This window comes from Penaeus japonicus, unplaced genomic scaffold, assembly GCF_977035675.1.
Source record: "Penaeus japonicus unplaced genomic scaffold, GWHDUDI00000001_assembly GWHDUDI00000004, whole genome shotgun sequence".
Classification (NCBI taxonomy): domain Eukaryota; kingdom Metazoa; phylum Arthropoda; class Malacostraca; order Decapoda; family Penaeidae; genus Penaeus; species Penaeus japonicus.
In genome coordinates, this window is record NW_028234406.1 from 3,055,329 (window position 1) to 3,070,328 (window position 15,000).

General features: G+C 37.1%; 1 protein-coding gene across 5 annotated transcripts in view; it reads left to right on the forward strand.

Moving 5' to 3' along the window:
• The window catches only part of LOC122244572 (RNA-binding protein 25), a 20,012-nt gene extending 5,261 nt beyond the window's left edge, over positions 1-14,751 (forward strand). For 2 of the 5 annotated variants that reach the window (XM_086535895.1, XM_086535899.1), the window contains 16 exons: positions 21-285; positions 535-672; positions 2,136-2,410; positions 2,770-2,853; positions 7,757-7,788; positions 8,965-9,243; positions 9,464-9,584; positions 10,185-10,351; positions 10,658-10,808; positions 10,996-11,242; positions 11,505-11,630; positions 11,851-11,913; positions 12,332-12,465; positions 12,709-12,855; positions 13,168-13,246; positions 14,581-14,751. In XM_086535895.1, the coding sequence (XP_086392021.1) occupies positions 21-285; positions 535-672; positions 2,136-2,410; positions 2,770-2,853; positions 7,757-7,788; positions 8,965-9,243; positions 9,464-9,584; positions 10,185-10,351; positions 10,658-10,808; positions 10,996-11,242; positions 11,505-11,630; positions 11,851-11,913; positions 12,332-12,465; positions 12,709-12,855; positions 13,168-13,246; positions 14,581-14,606 (2,334 nt within the window). In that variant the 3' untranslated portion in view covers positions 14,607-14,751. Of the gene's footprint in view, positions 1-20; positions 286-534; positions 673-2,135; positions 2,411-2,769; positions 2,854-7,756; positions 7,789-8,964; positions 9,244-9,463; positions 9,585-10,184; positions 10,352-10,657; positions 10,809-10,995; positions 11,243-11,504; positions 11,631-11,850; positions 11,914-12,331; positions 12,466-12,708; positions 12,856-13,167; positions 13,398-14,580 lie in introns of those variants that run through there. The other 3 variants (XM_086535897.1, XM_086535896.1, XM_086535898.1) reach the window with 3 other exon arrangements.
• The last annotated feature ends 249 nt before the right edge of the window (positions 14,752-15,000 follow it).

Consider the following 15,000-nt stretch of genomic DNA (forward strand, 5'->3'; position numbering starts at 1 on the left):
TCCTGAGGTTGTGCCTCCAGATCCCCACGCCAATCTCAAGCCGTCCTCAGATGCGCCCCATCACAACGAGCTCCACCAGCAAGCCCACGCAAAACACCACCACTAACCACGGGATAAAGCCGCCCAGCTACTCGAAACGGCTAGAGTCATCGGGGCCGGCGGTGACGGTGTTTGTGGGCAACATCACGGAGAAAGCCCCAGATGTGATGGTGCGGCACATCCTCAACACGTGTGGCACGGTGTTGAGCTGGAAGAGGGTCCAGGGGGCATCCGGAAAGTTGCAAGGTATGAACTCTCCGGGAGAGGAATGGATGATGTGTACGGTTAATTTGGAGAATGTAGGAGTAGATGCTGAGCATGCAACTCTTCTGTTGTGTAATTCAAATTGTTGATTATGTTATCTTTAGAAAACTAATGTGAAATATTTGGTTTTGCTGAGAATGAACTACATAGATGAGATTTAGCATCAGATACAAGTAATGAAACTTTACTTATTCTCGTATTAGAATTACTACAATTCGTTTCTCCTTTCAGCATTTGGATTTTGTGAATTTGGCAATCCGGATGCAGCTCTGCGGGCAATTCGACTTCTTCACGATTATGAGATAGCAGAAAAGAAGCTGGTTGTCAAGGCAGATGCAAAGACCAAAGAGGTTCTGGAGGAGTACAAAGGTACAGATCTTGCAAGTTTCTAATCAGAGCATACCCACACTTATAAACTTCTGTGTATATTATGTTTGCATATAGATACAGAGACATGAATATAGTGATATGAATGTAGATGTTCCCTCCCTTTTTTGTTTTTTTTACAGTAGATTTAATTCATGTACTCCAAACAAAGGCAACATCTGTAAGTGTTTTCCATGGGAAGCATGTATATATAAAGGTCCAAGCCTTTGTTGTGGCATGGCTCCCAAAATACTTAGTTATGATTTATGGATTTGTAGATGTTTTTACGATAGCTCTGTAACATGTTCACGTATGTAGAGAAGTCATTGATAATGTTTGTGCCATGTTTTAATTTTTTTTTTGCCTGTAGATGAGTATATTAGCGTATGGAGTGGATTCTATAGTTCTTGCATTCATGTTCTCGTGCACAGAGGCTTCATCCTAAATACGTTTTCTTTTGTTTTGGATATTGACTTGTTGCTATCGATGTAATGATTTATATACACTCATATGGTCATTCTTGAGAGGGATCTCCGCATTTATTAACCGGCAAGGAATACGTATATAAATATTTTTTAAAGTTTGATGTTTGCACTGTGCCAGTACAGTGGCAAAAAAAGAAAAAAGTGTCACCTATACTTACCGCACCATTTTGTATAGTGGGAAAGGCTTGTGTTGTTTCAGGAAAAATGTTAGGTAAAGTAATGGTTTAAAATGTCCATTTGTTCAATTTTTATGGGCAATAATTTTGTAAGAAATGATGTCCACTGTACATCAAAAACTGCGATGACCATTTCATAACCTTTTATAAGTGAATGTTGAGTAGTAATAACAAATGGTATATTTACAAAGGTAAACTTCCATGCTGTGAAAATGGTTCTTTGAAAGTTTGATGGATTTAGAACGTATATGTAATTTTTTTTATGACTGGGATAAAAAAAATCAGAAACTTTCAGAGAGAATAAATATTTTTACACATTTACTTAACCCTCTCTGATTGGTACACCTCTTTATGCCCCTTGATATATTTGATGCCGTTCTTCCCATCAGTCAAGCCTTTGAAATTTAAAGTTGTATCCAGTGACTTTGTATTACAGTGTTATTATTAGTAATAGTTGAAGAATGCTCATATCAGTCTATAGAAGAAGAAGCACCTTCTGAATGATAATTGTGGACACCTCTTCTTATATACCTCTAGTTAATAATTCTCCACATTCTGCAAGTTTGGCATTTCTCTGGTAGCACTCATGCCTCCACCCTTTGTTTTGTGTTCTCTGTAAATGTGCCATAAACGACAAGTTAATCCTGCGCTTTAGAAGGAGTAGCAAGCAATCTTCCATGTGTGACCTGTTGATCCTCCTCACCCCCCTTTGCCGTTTGAAAGACAAAGCAACCTCTTGGTCGCATGACCTTTTCTTTTCCATTTTGATAATTGTTTCCTCTGCTGTTGTTTTTTCCCGGAACAGAAAAGAGAAAAAAGGCCAAGCAAAACGGCGACTCGTCACCCTTGCAAGATGAGGTGGACGAGGGCGATGACTATCTGGATGAGGACATGAGGGTGGAGGACACGGCCGCCCTCAGCCGCATCAACAGCATTTTGGCTGACCACAAGAAAGACATCATGAATTATGTCCCGCCCCCAAACAAGCACGACATGAGAGAAAAGAGGATGTCAAGGGTCCAAGAGAAGCTTGTTGCGCTCTCCAGTGGGGCCGATATTGCAAATATCCCCACCACAACCGTGAGTATTAGTGTGTCTGCCCAACTTGGGTGTTTGGTTGACTTGAAGGAGATTTGTTGTGTGTTTTTTTAGGTTTTATCCTCTAATAATTTCTTCTATTTAATGTTTTTTTTCAAGAAAGAAGCATGGAAAAGTAGTAACCAAATTTTAATTGTACATCTTTGGATTTTAATCTTCTTTTAAAACATCCTGTGTATCCAACAGATACCTAAAAGTCAGCAACAAATATGTTCAAAGTAATTGTATACTTTTTCCAGTACAATTTTCACATTATAGAGAGTGAGAGAAAGAAAGAAAGAAAAGAGAAGAGACCTTCCATTGTTAACCTCATTTCTCTATTTTTTTTCCCCCATCTGTAGAACTTAGATGACATGGAGGATGTGGAGGAGGGAAAGAAAGAGCTCATCACGCGTGAAATCACCCAATTCCGGGAACAAATGAAGGTATGGTACCCTAGCACTGGTTCCGTTCCTCGTCTAGGAACTTGGGCAGGCAGGAAGCATTGGATGCGTTGCCTCAACCCTGAAATGAAAACGCGCGATGTAGATCAGTGTCATGGATTCGAGTGAGTCGTTTACTTTCACGGGGATGTGGGTTTTTATGTTTCTTATTTTGAAATTGGTATAGCTCTCTCTCTCTCCCGGGTTTCTCCACACACCCAGTGCAAGCATCAATGTGTCTGCTGCCCCAAGTCTAAATCAGAACATTATATAAATTTTCTTTAATCCTCCCTTCTCTTATAACAACTTAATATTATGTGGCATTATCAGCTTTTATGAGGTCAATGTAACCAGTCAAATACTTAATCTTCCTTTGATACAAGGAATATTAATTGGATGCTTACATACCTTATAAATGGTGATCTTGGTTCACATTATATTATATAGATCCAACTAAGTTTCCATATTACATTGATTTAAGATAGCAATTTTTACAGCTTTTGCTGTTGTCAGTTTTTTTGATTAAACATTAAAGAAAAAGCACTCAGTATGTGTTTATACATTATTAGATAAAGATATAAATAGAATGAAGTATTCCCCAGCTCTTGATATAGTGTGTATGACCAAAATGTATGCATTACAATAAAGAAGGAAGATGGAGCAGAATGCAACTCATTGGATTTATGGCTGAAATTGTCTCGTGCAGAAGGAGCTAATTTGAGCCATATTTTTACACCCAGACTTGGCTTTTTTACTTCTCCAGTTGTACCTTTTAGGATAATTCTGAAAGAGACTTCCTTTTTGCTTCCCTCCCCTACATTCTATTGTGAATCTCTACCAGTATAATCTGGCATTCTGTCAGGCCTTTAATTTCTCTTGCTTTTTAATGATTAAAAACAAAAAACAAAAAGACTTTAAGATAGAGAGACAGGAATAATGTTTTTTTTTTCTGTGCATTATCATAATCACTTGTAACTTGTATTTTTAAGATTATTTCGTTGATTATGTGAAATTGATAACCTAGTGTTTTTCGAAAAGAAGACACAAACATAATATGTAATTCTCAAACATAGGCAGTCATAGAGTTCACACGCGGGCAGACGACAACTGTCATGTATGTTTTGTGCCAGCGACGGTGAGTACAGCATCTAATAAAGCACTTTAGTTTGTAACAGAAACAAAAGTTTATTTTGGCTAAGGGCAAGGCAAGGCAGTGCAGATATACTTGCAGTGATTTTAGCATCACGGCAGCCATTCCAGTGAACCCTCTCTCTCCCTCCCGAGGACGAGATTTGACGCGAGTGGTCTTGTCCTGTTGCTGAAAATCAGTGCAGTATTTCTGCTTCCTGTTGACAGCCAACTTTCTCACTCTTGAGATCTTACATCTGGTTTAGAATACCCAAGAGAGTTGGTTCTGAGGAACGTATGGTTGAGGCCTGCCAACCTTGCTTGGGGGGACTCAGCCATATGTTTGGCACCTCCTCCTCTGTGGTATGTTTTTGATTTTTGTTTTTCTTTTTTCTGTTATTATTATTATCATTATTATTATTATCTTTATTATTATTATTAATTATTTTGAAGCGGACGTGTTACCTGTAGTCAGTCATCTACCCGCTTGGTCCAGCAACTTAACCTGCTATCTCCTTGACCAGCTGATGCCACCACACTGACCCATCTCTTGTTTAGCACTTGGTCCATTTTTTCCGTACTTTTTCTCATCACGGTGTATCTGGGGATGGTTGAATATAGACTGGTTGGAAAACTTGCTAGATCTCTAAGAAGGAAAGAAAAAAAAAAGAGAGAGATTGTAGAGACCGACTGCCGTTCTGTGTTTTCGTGCGGTTGAGAAGACAGTGTTTCATCGGCCATCGGTTGTGGGACACTGTTGGATCGACAGCGAGACCGGAAGGAAGTCGACTGTCACTCGCTTTTCTGACGTCTGTATTGCCATAGCCGGTATTACATTTGCTTGATAAGGATTTCATCATAGTGTAATTTGTATCAGTTTCCCCCCTTTACTTTGTTTTCTGATTTTTTATTTTTTTTGTTTGGTTATTATGATTTTTATGTATTTTTCTTATTCACTATCTTTCTCTTTGTCTAATTAAAAGCATAGTTCTTATATGACTGCCGTCTGTTGTCTGTAATGAAAGATATTTTGTCACTAAAATTGAAGTAATTCAATTTTTTATTATTATAATTTAATGACTATCTTAAGCTTTAATCCATAAGATACGCAGAGAAGGAAGTCAGTGTTGGTGATGTTTGAAGCTATTGTGTTGGAGCCTTGTTTATTAAATTATATATATATGATTTTTATATACATAGTTGTGAAGCGTAACATTAGTCTTGAGGATGTAATAGCACTTGGTAACTCAGTGCCACTTGATATATTTAATATTGTTATGTGGATGTTTTATGGGGGGGGCAAAGTTCGAAAGAGAGGTGTGCCTAACAGGTAAGGAATGCCATTCCACACTTATGATGTGAGAGAGACTTTCAGAACTTGAATTACAGTTGCTTGTTGAATAAAATAATGGACGAAGAGAACACTAAATGCTTATAATGTTTTCTTCAGTCAAAAAGCATGTACTACACTTGAGGTAAAGTTTACATACGAGTGCAAGGGGAATGGATGCAAGCTGGTAGGCATAAGGATGGAAGATTACAATATGCATAATTGTAATTGATGCAAGTAAGTTCATGGATTTACTGGCATGTCGGCTCACAGTGAGTGAAGTTGAGGCTGTGGAGGGGAGGACAAGGCTTGGGGGCTCTTTGGTCGTGCGTATGTCGTGTAGGGAACGAAAAAGACTTTATTTGTCATTGGCACATTTTGTTTCCCCTTTTAAATGGAATCTTGAAAGCTGAGGCCAATGTTGAAGGAAGCATTCAGATTTCATCTCAAAAATTCTAGGATTTGTTTTCCTTTTATTTAAAAAAAAATTAAGATTTTTTTTTCTTTTATTTACAATACTTTTCACTGTGTTAGAGAATTTATATAGTCTCATATAATAGGAATGAAATATAATTTTCTATTAAAACTATGGCTTTACTTAAAAAAACAAACAAACCTGTTTTTATTTCTTTCTCAATAATTCTCAAAATTCTTAGAGAATCATATTGACTAGAGAGACAAGCCTTGTTCTTCATCAAAGCAGTTTGAAATTCAAAGAATTACCTCCTAAGAATTAGTTTTTTCTTTTTCTTTTTCTTTGTACTTTTTGCAGTAGAATTGCCAGCATCATACCATAATTGTCATCATCCAAGTGCCATTATTAGTGTGAGTGTTTTGAGGTTTCTGATGCAGGCGAGATGACGTTTTCAGTCAGTCGCATTTCGTCTTGTGTCCCTGCCAGTCTCTGGTCGAAACCCTGTTGCAAATGAAGGTGTTTGAGTATAGGAAGGAAGTTAGCTGTGGGGACAGGATGGCTTCACAAGAAATAATTACAGTGACATTAATTATATCTAAGCTTTGTTAGAAAAAGAAAAAAAGATAATATGCCAGACCTAAAGGAATTTGTAGTCTAGTTGCTACAGATGAATAATGAGCATAGCATATTTTGTGACATAGCCATCTTGACCCTGAGCTGCAAACAGTATAGGGTGAAACTTCCCCGTGGAAACTGTCGAGGAAGTGCATCTGAAGGGGGAGATTGAGGCCAGGATGTAGTGTTGGATCGTCCCCTCATTCTCCCCTCCCATCTCCCCACAACCCTGGACAAGGCTTGCCTTGTCCTACCTGACATCGACCCAGCAGTTGAGCCTTTCGCCCTAAAGCACAAGGCAAGTCCTGTCTGCCAACGGTAGCATCTTGTTCCAATTAGGGAAGGAACGGTTTTTCACTGAAATCATTTGGAATGGAAGTGATCAAACAAATTTTGGATAACTTTGAATTTTGCCCAAATTCATGCCGTGTTCTTTTTGATACAGTTCTTCATACATCTCAATAAATTCCACTGAAGATATAATTTTCACTGAATAGAGTCCCTATCTAATTAAGATTCCATTTGCTTGTACATATTCAGTTTTGGATTGTTTTGTCAATTTTTTGTAGCTAGGATCATTTTTTTGGATGCTTTTAATTCATACAGTTCAGACAGTTGTTTTGGAATGACGTCATATACCAAAACAATAATTTGACAATGTTTAATAAATAAGACAATTCGATTCTTTACCACGAATGTTAAGATCGCAAAAGAGCCCTCAAACCACATGAAAACAGTTCATATTTAATAGAATAAAAGGAATTAAAAAAATAAAAATATATTAACACTTGTTTTGTTTGCTTGTTTTAAATCTTGCCATCTTGCATAATTGTGTTGGATATAAAAGTTGGATTGAAAAGCCAATGATTGAACATGGTACTAGAGAGAAACACTCATTCATTTGCATACAAATGTTTCATTTTTACTTTTGTGTTTAACTTAAGTTCTCAGTTCTAATTAGAAAATAATAGTTCTCAAAAAAAAAAAAAAGAAAAAAAAATAATTGGTCACTCAGAGACTTTTGTTTTTATTTCTCAGTGCATGTTTATAGTTTTTGCTTCATCTTATAGTTTGCATTAACATTAATATGTAGTTATATGTTGATGTTATATATATATATATTATATACAGTATATATCCTTTTAAGGTTGTAGCTCTATGTAACTGAAAGGATATTGCCTCTAGTCTATCTTTTAGTGTAGGGCCAGCTATATCTTGTGGTCACTGTGTGTATGTGTGGGAGTGTACATGGCTGTCTGTGCGTATGTGCGTGTGAAACAGAAAACCAATATCTGAGGGTTTTTTATGCCTGTTGTTTTGTGCTCTTGGATATCCGTTAGATTTTCATGTTCTTTGAATGTGCCCTGATGATGCCAGTTTGGTAATCGATTTCTAACTTGTGCGACGTATTTTTTCAGAAACAGGAGGAAGAAAAGGAGAGAGAGAGGAGGTTGAGAGAGAACGTGATGATGGGAAATGACATGAAACACGGGGATTCACTGACAAAATGACATCCATGCTATACTCGTGATTTTTTTGATACATTGAGCGTGTTAATCTAATTTTCCAGGGCTTTTGATAAATTAATATTTCTCACTGATCAGTGCTTTTCTTTCAGATCAATATACAGAAAATCCATGTCTCATTCTAAAGATTGAAGTGAATTAATTTTGGTCAGTGATCATAATAGATTGTTTTTTATTTTTATTAAGTCTGACAAATGAACTTTTTCTTACGAGCAATCAATAGTTGAAATTGTGAAATCGTCTGTAGTCAAATTGTGCTTGGAAAAATAACTAAATACAGTTCCTGTTCAAATAGTCATATTAAATACCACGATCAAACATGCCGCAGACTAGACTTAAGCCAACATACAAAATATTAGGCTAAAGCGAACAATACAAAATTAAATATCATCGGGAAACAGAAAATGTTAATGATTAAATAGTATAACTTTGCTCTTGCATAGGGTTTTGTTGGGAACATTATGAAATAAAATTGTTTTTCTAAATTAATGTGAACACATAAGCACATCTTTTTTCAACTCCAGTGCATATGTGTTTTGTGAGAAAGAATAGCACATTATTTCATTTGTTTTTATTTCATTTCTTTGTGTTAAAATAATTTTAAAAAAAAAAGAAAAAACAGTATTTGTAGAAAAAAAAATTTTGCAAAAAAAAAATAATTTTTAAATTTTAGACTTTTGTTTTATTATTCACATATTCCTTTTATAGTTTATATATTATATGTTTATATTAAATATTTTAGGTGTATATCCTATTATATATATATATATATTATATACATACAGTAACTGAATACTGTAAGGTATCTTTTTCTGTAGGCCAGCTGATTTGCCTCTAGTCTATCTTTTAGTGTAGGGCCAGCTATATCTTGTGGTCACTGTGTGTATGTGTGTTGTGAGTATGTGCGTTTGAAACAGATGGCCGTGTGAAGAGGCTGATTTTTTTTAGTTTTTTTTATGCCTGTTGTTTTTAGCTTCTTGGAATCCATGCCAGTTTATGTGTGATATGTGGCCCCCCCAGATGAAAGTTTTTGGTAACTTTCGGTGCGACATTTGCAGTATCAGGGAGAGAAAAAGAGAAGAAAAGGAGAGAGAGAGGAGGTTGAGAGAGAAGGACAGGGAGCGGGAGCGAGACCGCGAGCGAGAAAGGGAGCGGGAAAGAGACAGAGAGAGGGAACGTGAGAGGGAGAGGGAGCGAGAGCGGGAGCGAGAGAGGGAGAAGGAGAGGGAGCGAGAACGGGAGAGGGAGAGGAGAGAGCGGGAAGAGAAGCTGAAGAGGAGGTCTCGTTCAGGTTCCCGAGGAGGCAGCCTGCGCAGGTCGCGCTCCCAGTCAGTGGAGAGCCGCAGAGTGAAGAAAGATAAAAGGTATTCCAGATCTAGGTAAGTGTTTTGAAGTGGTAATAACAAAACCATAACCGAGAACAAAAGACACCGGTCGCTTACTTGTAATTGTTTGTTTTAGGCAGTCATCATTCCTATACAGCTTTTTCACGTTTTTTAATTTTCCAATTTTACTCTCTAGTTTGTGGTGTGTTTTTTCTAGAATTTATTATTTACTTATGTATTTATTTATTCATTTTTATTATGCTTTGTCTTCCAGATCACCCTCACCTGTACGAAAGAGTGAGAGGGATTTATTAAGGGAAAAGGAGGAGGAAGCAGAAGACAAGGAACGCAAGGAGCAGGAGAGGAAAGTGCGGAAAAAGGAGATGCAGTATCAGGTACTGAATCTTGTCGTCTTGTTGAAATCTATGTGTGAATATTTTTTCGTCCCATTATCTCACCCTTTTCCTGTCTCCCCTTCTCTCCTCTTCCCTCTTCACCCCCCCCCCTTCTCCCTTTTTCCCTCCTATTGCCTCTTCTCTCTTACCTTCAACTCCCATCATACCTCTTGAGTCTGTCTTCCCTGCAATTCCTATCTTCTTCCCTTCTTTTATCATCTTTCCAACTCTTCTCTCTCTTCTTCCCCATTCCTGCTCTCCTCTTCCCCTCCTCCTCCCCTTTCTCCCCTTCCTCCCCTTCCTTTTTTCTACTTTTTCACCATCTGTCCTTCACTCTTCCCCCCCCACCTCTTTAACCCTTTTTCCTACTCTGCCTTCTTCCTTTTCTTTCTATATTTGATAAGAATGATTAGATTGTGTCATTTGTTAGCTATTCATCTAGATACCTATAGAGCTGAACACTTTTTTCTTTTCTTTCTCCTTTTTCTTTTTCTCTGAGAGAGAGAACTAGCAGAATTAACAGAATGTTTCAAGTGTGTCATTCATTCGTCTTGCAGTTAGATATTTGAATAACCAAACACACCCTATATTTCCCTTCAGGAGAGATTAAAGAACTGGGAAACCCGCGAGCACAAGAAACAGAAGGAGCTCGACCGCGAGAAGGAGAAGGACCGCATGAAGGAGCTGGAGAGAGAGAAGGAGGCAAGGAGGCTCAAAGAGTTCCTCGAAGACTACGACGACGAAAGAGACGATCCCAAATACTACAAGTAAGTTCCATAGGACAGGGATTTTGCCAGTTGTGTATATATATATATATGGTATTGTGTCTGAAGTTTGTCTTTGCTTTGGTGTGTTTTTGTTTACGTCACGTCATAGCTTTTTGTATGGTTGGTCGTATGCTGTTGGTAGATACTGTATGTATACAGGTTAAAGAATAGTTAGCCTTACATGCATTCATAGGTGCTTGCATTATTATAAAAGGTGTGTAAATAGAGTTGGTTTTTGAAATATGCACTGAAAATGAAATGTGAGTATATGCAGTTTTTCATACCTCTTTGCTTCTCAATGTGCAGAGGTCATGCATTCCAAAGAAGACTTATGGAGAGGGAGCAAGAGAAGGAGATGGACACCCGGGACCGCGTCAAGGAGAAGGAGGAGCTGGAGGAGCTGCGAGCCAAGATCCTTGCTGAGGGACATGATAATCCTGATGCTGCATTCCAGAAGGTGCGTGGGGGGAACTGGCAGTTTGGGAGATGCAGGTCTTATGGTTGCTAAAAGGGGAATGAAGTTATTAAGGGGATTCATAGAGTAAATGCTGTATTAGAGAAGACCCCAAGATTTTTAATTTTTTTACCTCATTGGATGAAACAGGCTAATTCTTCTCGTCGTTATTTCTTCTCACCAACCACAGGCTTGTGCGGAGAGAGAGGAACAGTACAGGCCGAAGCTGCTCGTGAAACCGGCAGAGAAAAAGATACCTCCCCCGGCCCCGGCCCCCGTGGAAGCCCAGCCGGCGCTACCCCAGGCCCCAGAGCAGCCGCCCCTGCCGAGTGTCCCCGCAGAGTCGGACTCGGATTCCGATGGCCACATGTCCGACGCCCCGCCTGAGCCCATGCCAGATATGGAGGACAGTCCTTCTCAGGGCGGCGATTATGAAAGTATGACATTACATTTGGTTGTCTTTGTTTTTTTTTTCCATTATTTTTTATTGTTATTCATAATTTATTATTATATATTATTCATTATATATTATATTTTATTACTGTTTCTTTGTAGTTGAATAGGAAAGGCTATAACGTATATTGCTGATTCTTATTTCTCATGATGTATTGTGAAGGGTTGATTTGATAAAGCAGAGCCACAGAACCGACCTGCCACCATGCTTTTGTTTTCCTAAACGAAAACCTTGCATCTTTGCAGATTCGTTCTTGTCGTCATCCGAAAGCACACGCCAGCCACCAAAGAGGAAGAAGTTGGATGTCAAAGACGTTTTTAACCAAGACGACGACGACATTCTGGCCAAAAAGAAGAAGCTGCCGTTACCAGGTTGGTGTAGCACGAAGAGTTTCTGTGTTAGATGATATGATGAATGATCTTTGATATAAAGTAATTTCTGTGAGTTTTATTTTTGCAGATGGTGTATTTTTGCCTCTTTTTTTATTTATTTATTGGCTTTTTTCTATTAATTTATTATTATTATTTTTTTATAAGAAGGCTAAAAAGGGGTTCATTTATGGTTAATTTATTTGTTTGTGTCCATTTGCAGAACGAACACTCACTGCAAAGGAGGATCCCCTGCAGAAACTATTGAGAAATACAATCGAACCAGGTAATGACAATTTTTTTTATTATATTCTTTTGGTTGGACAGCTTGCATTGTTTTTATGTTTTGCAACCGATCTAGAATAGATATTCACTAATGTTAATGAATTTCTCTTGCTAGTGGTATGCAAATAGTGATATAGAAAAGAAAAAAGTTCTCCTCAAATATAGGAATGTAGAAAATTTACATGATGATAATTTGTTATTCATTCTATATTTAACACTAGGCCATACCTCATAAAGATCTCATTTAATCCCAATAATGAGTACTTTTCCCATTACGTTTATACCTAATGTTATTGGCTGTTGCTCATTTAAAGATGAAGATTCAGAAGTTGTGCCCATAGTCAGGATATATGGTACTTCACACCCTAGAATTATATAAGGAGGTGGATAAATATATTCAATCCTATTTTCCACTTCAGGCAAGGACAAGGGTGGCAAAGAGAAAGGAGGTGGTGAAGAGAAACGCAAACATATCAAGAGCATGATTGACAAGATTCCCACGAGTAAAGAGGAACTCTTTGCTTATCCAATTGATTCGTCTCTTGTTGATAATGTAAGTGTGCTTATTACTAGATTTATTTATATTTATGTATATAAATATATATATATATTTTTTTGTAAAGCGAAAGCTTGATTTCTTCCTTTTTTTTTATTTTCCAATTAATGTACTATAATTTTTATTCCAATCCCATGTAAACCACATTTATTATCCTCCATTAAAAGATGATAGCCAACCTTAAATCCCATTCCCTCATGACCAGAAGACCTTTATTAATACGCACCTCTCATTCCACAGGTTCTAATGGAGAAGAGAATTCGTCCCTGGATCAATAAAAAGATCATAGAATATATTGGAGAGCCAGAGCCCACGTTAGTCGACTTTATCTGCTCAAAGGTTCTGGTTGGATCCGAGCCACAGTCCCTTCTTAATGACGTACAGATGGTAAGGAAGGCTCTCGGCGACATTTGTTCATGAAATAGACACTTAGAAAGAAATCTTTGAATGTAAGAGTGAATGAAGAGATTATGTAGATGAGTTGATACATAGATCGATTGGTGGATAACAAAATAATAAGACACGTGATAAGCAAAAAAACTCATGCATGAGTAGATCAATAAGAAACATACATGCATATAGATCAGTACACAAATTGATTCGATAAAAGATCATCCACGGTTCGCTTGCTACATGATCGGGTCATCATACCGTGAGCCCCTCATTTTGATTTATTCTTCTCCCTCTCCCCCCATACAGGTCCTCGACGACGAAGCCGAGGTGTTCGTGGTGAAGATGTGGCGATTACTCATCTACGAGATAGAAGCAAAAAAATTAGGTGCTGTAAAATCTTAATTCCTTTCCCCCCCACCCCCCACCCCCACAAACCCCCCACCCAATCCCATATCTCACCTATGTTAGGAGGGTCAATTTAGCCGTTGTAAGGTTATTTTATGTATCATATTACAGTAAAGAAAAAGTCAATCAGGGTACTGTGTTTTTATTGTACATATTTTGTTATATTAGTGAATGTGATTAAGACACCAAAACTGTTGGCTTCTTCAGGTATCTTGTTTATTTAGGCACAAACGTAATTCAGATTTGGAAAAAAAAAAAAAAAATCTTTTTAAAAACTAAACTATACAGATCGCGTTTACAAATTGTGCATTGACTTGAATTCTGTATTTTTTTTTCATGAGTATATACAACTAAACCTGTTGTCATTGTTATTATTTTTTCCATTTTTTTTTTTTTTTTTAAATATAGTTATGGTTATGATTATGATGATTATCAGCATCATTATTATATTTTTAAATAGGTATTTTTGTGTCATCAGGATAGAGAGAGAGAGAGAAAGGAAGAAACAAATTTGAAAAAAAAGAGAGATTTCATTAATTTAGAGAGATTTCATTAATTTTACTCAACAATGTATCAATGTGCTTTTTCGTATGAAGCAATCACACCTCTCTGATCTTGCAAGACCTTATTTTATACTACTATTTTCCCCTCTTAGACACTCGACAATACTTGATGATAACGATCGTTAACAATAATAAACTCACATGCCAATGATCTTGTTAGGCACACCTATTTCTACCCCAGAGAAGGTCTTTTCGATTGATTCTGCTGGCTCAGAATGCCCGTGTGCGGAAACGGTACCTGCTTTTCTTTCGTCATTCTATTTATTCCTCTTACCTTTTTTTTTTTTTGTCCACTCTTATTATTATTTTTTACGACCATAGGTTAGTGAATAGTGCGCGTGTGAGGTGTGACGTATGTGAAATGGCAGTGCCAACGTTTTGGAAAAATCATAGTGGGAGTTGAAAAGTTTCTTTCTTTTAAAGATTAAAAAAAATTATTTTCCCTTACGTGATTATCATCATTATTATTTTTTATATATGACCTTAGAAAGGAGAATTTTTGTAGTCACTACATTTGTATACAAGTAAGGCGTAGATGGAAATTTACATCCCGATGGTAATAATGTTATTATAGATAGAGAGAAAAAAAAAATGTAGTCCATTTGGTTACTTTTATAAAAGTTTTGAGTAATTCTGAATTATTTTTTCATAAAGAGAAGACTTTGGAGAATGTAGATGTGCTTGATACTGTTAACCTTTTTTATGTTAAAAAACTCCCATCCCTTTCAACTTTCTTTTATACAAATTCCAGATCTTGTTGAAGAAAAATCATCTTAAAACTCAGTGAAGAGAGAGTATGGGTATCTCTTTAGACATAAATTCATGGTGCAAACTCTCGTAATGGATACAGATCTCCCCTCTGAGGTTTACAGAATGGTGTGTGGATCTGTCCTGTGATTGTAAATAAAGTCAGGTTTACATATCTCGGCTTTTTATTTGGTCGTTCCTTCAATGAAGCTGCAGCTTGTTGGTTGTGTAATTCAGGAGGACGAAAGGGGGACCACGTTGTAATGCCCTTACTATTGAGTTTTTTTTATTGTGTGGATATTTTGGATTCACAATCAAGATCCTTTAGTTGTAATATAGTTTGTTTTTTTTTTGTTGGAAAATTCCAATACAGTTTTTTTGTATTCAAGGTTAATTTTGCATTTGTCCAAGTAATAAATCCATG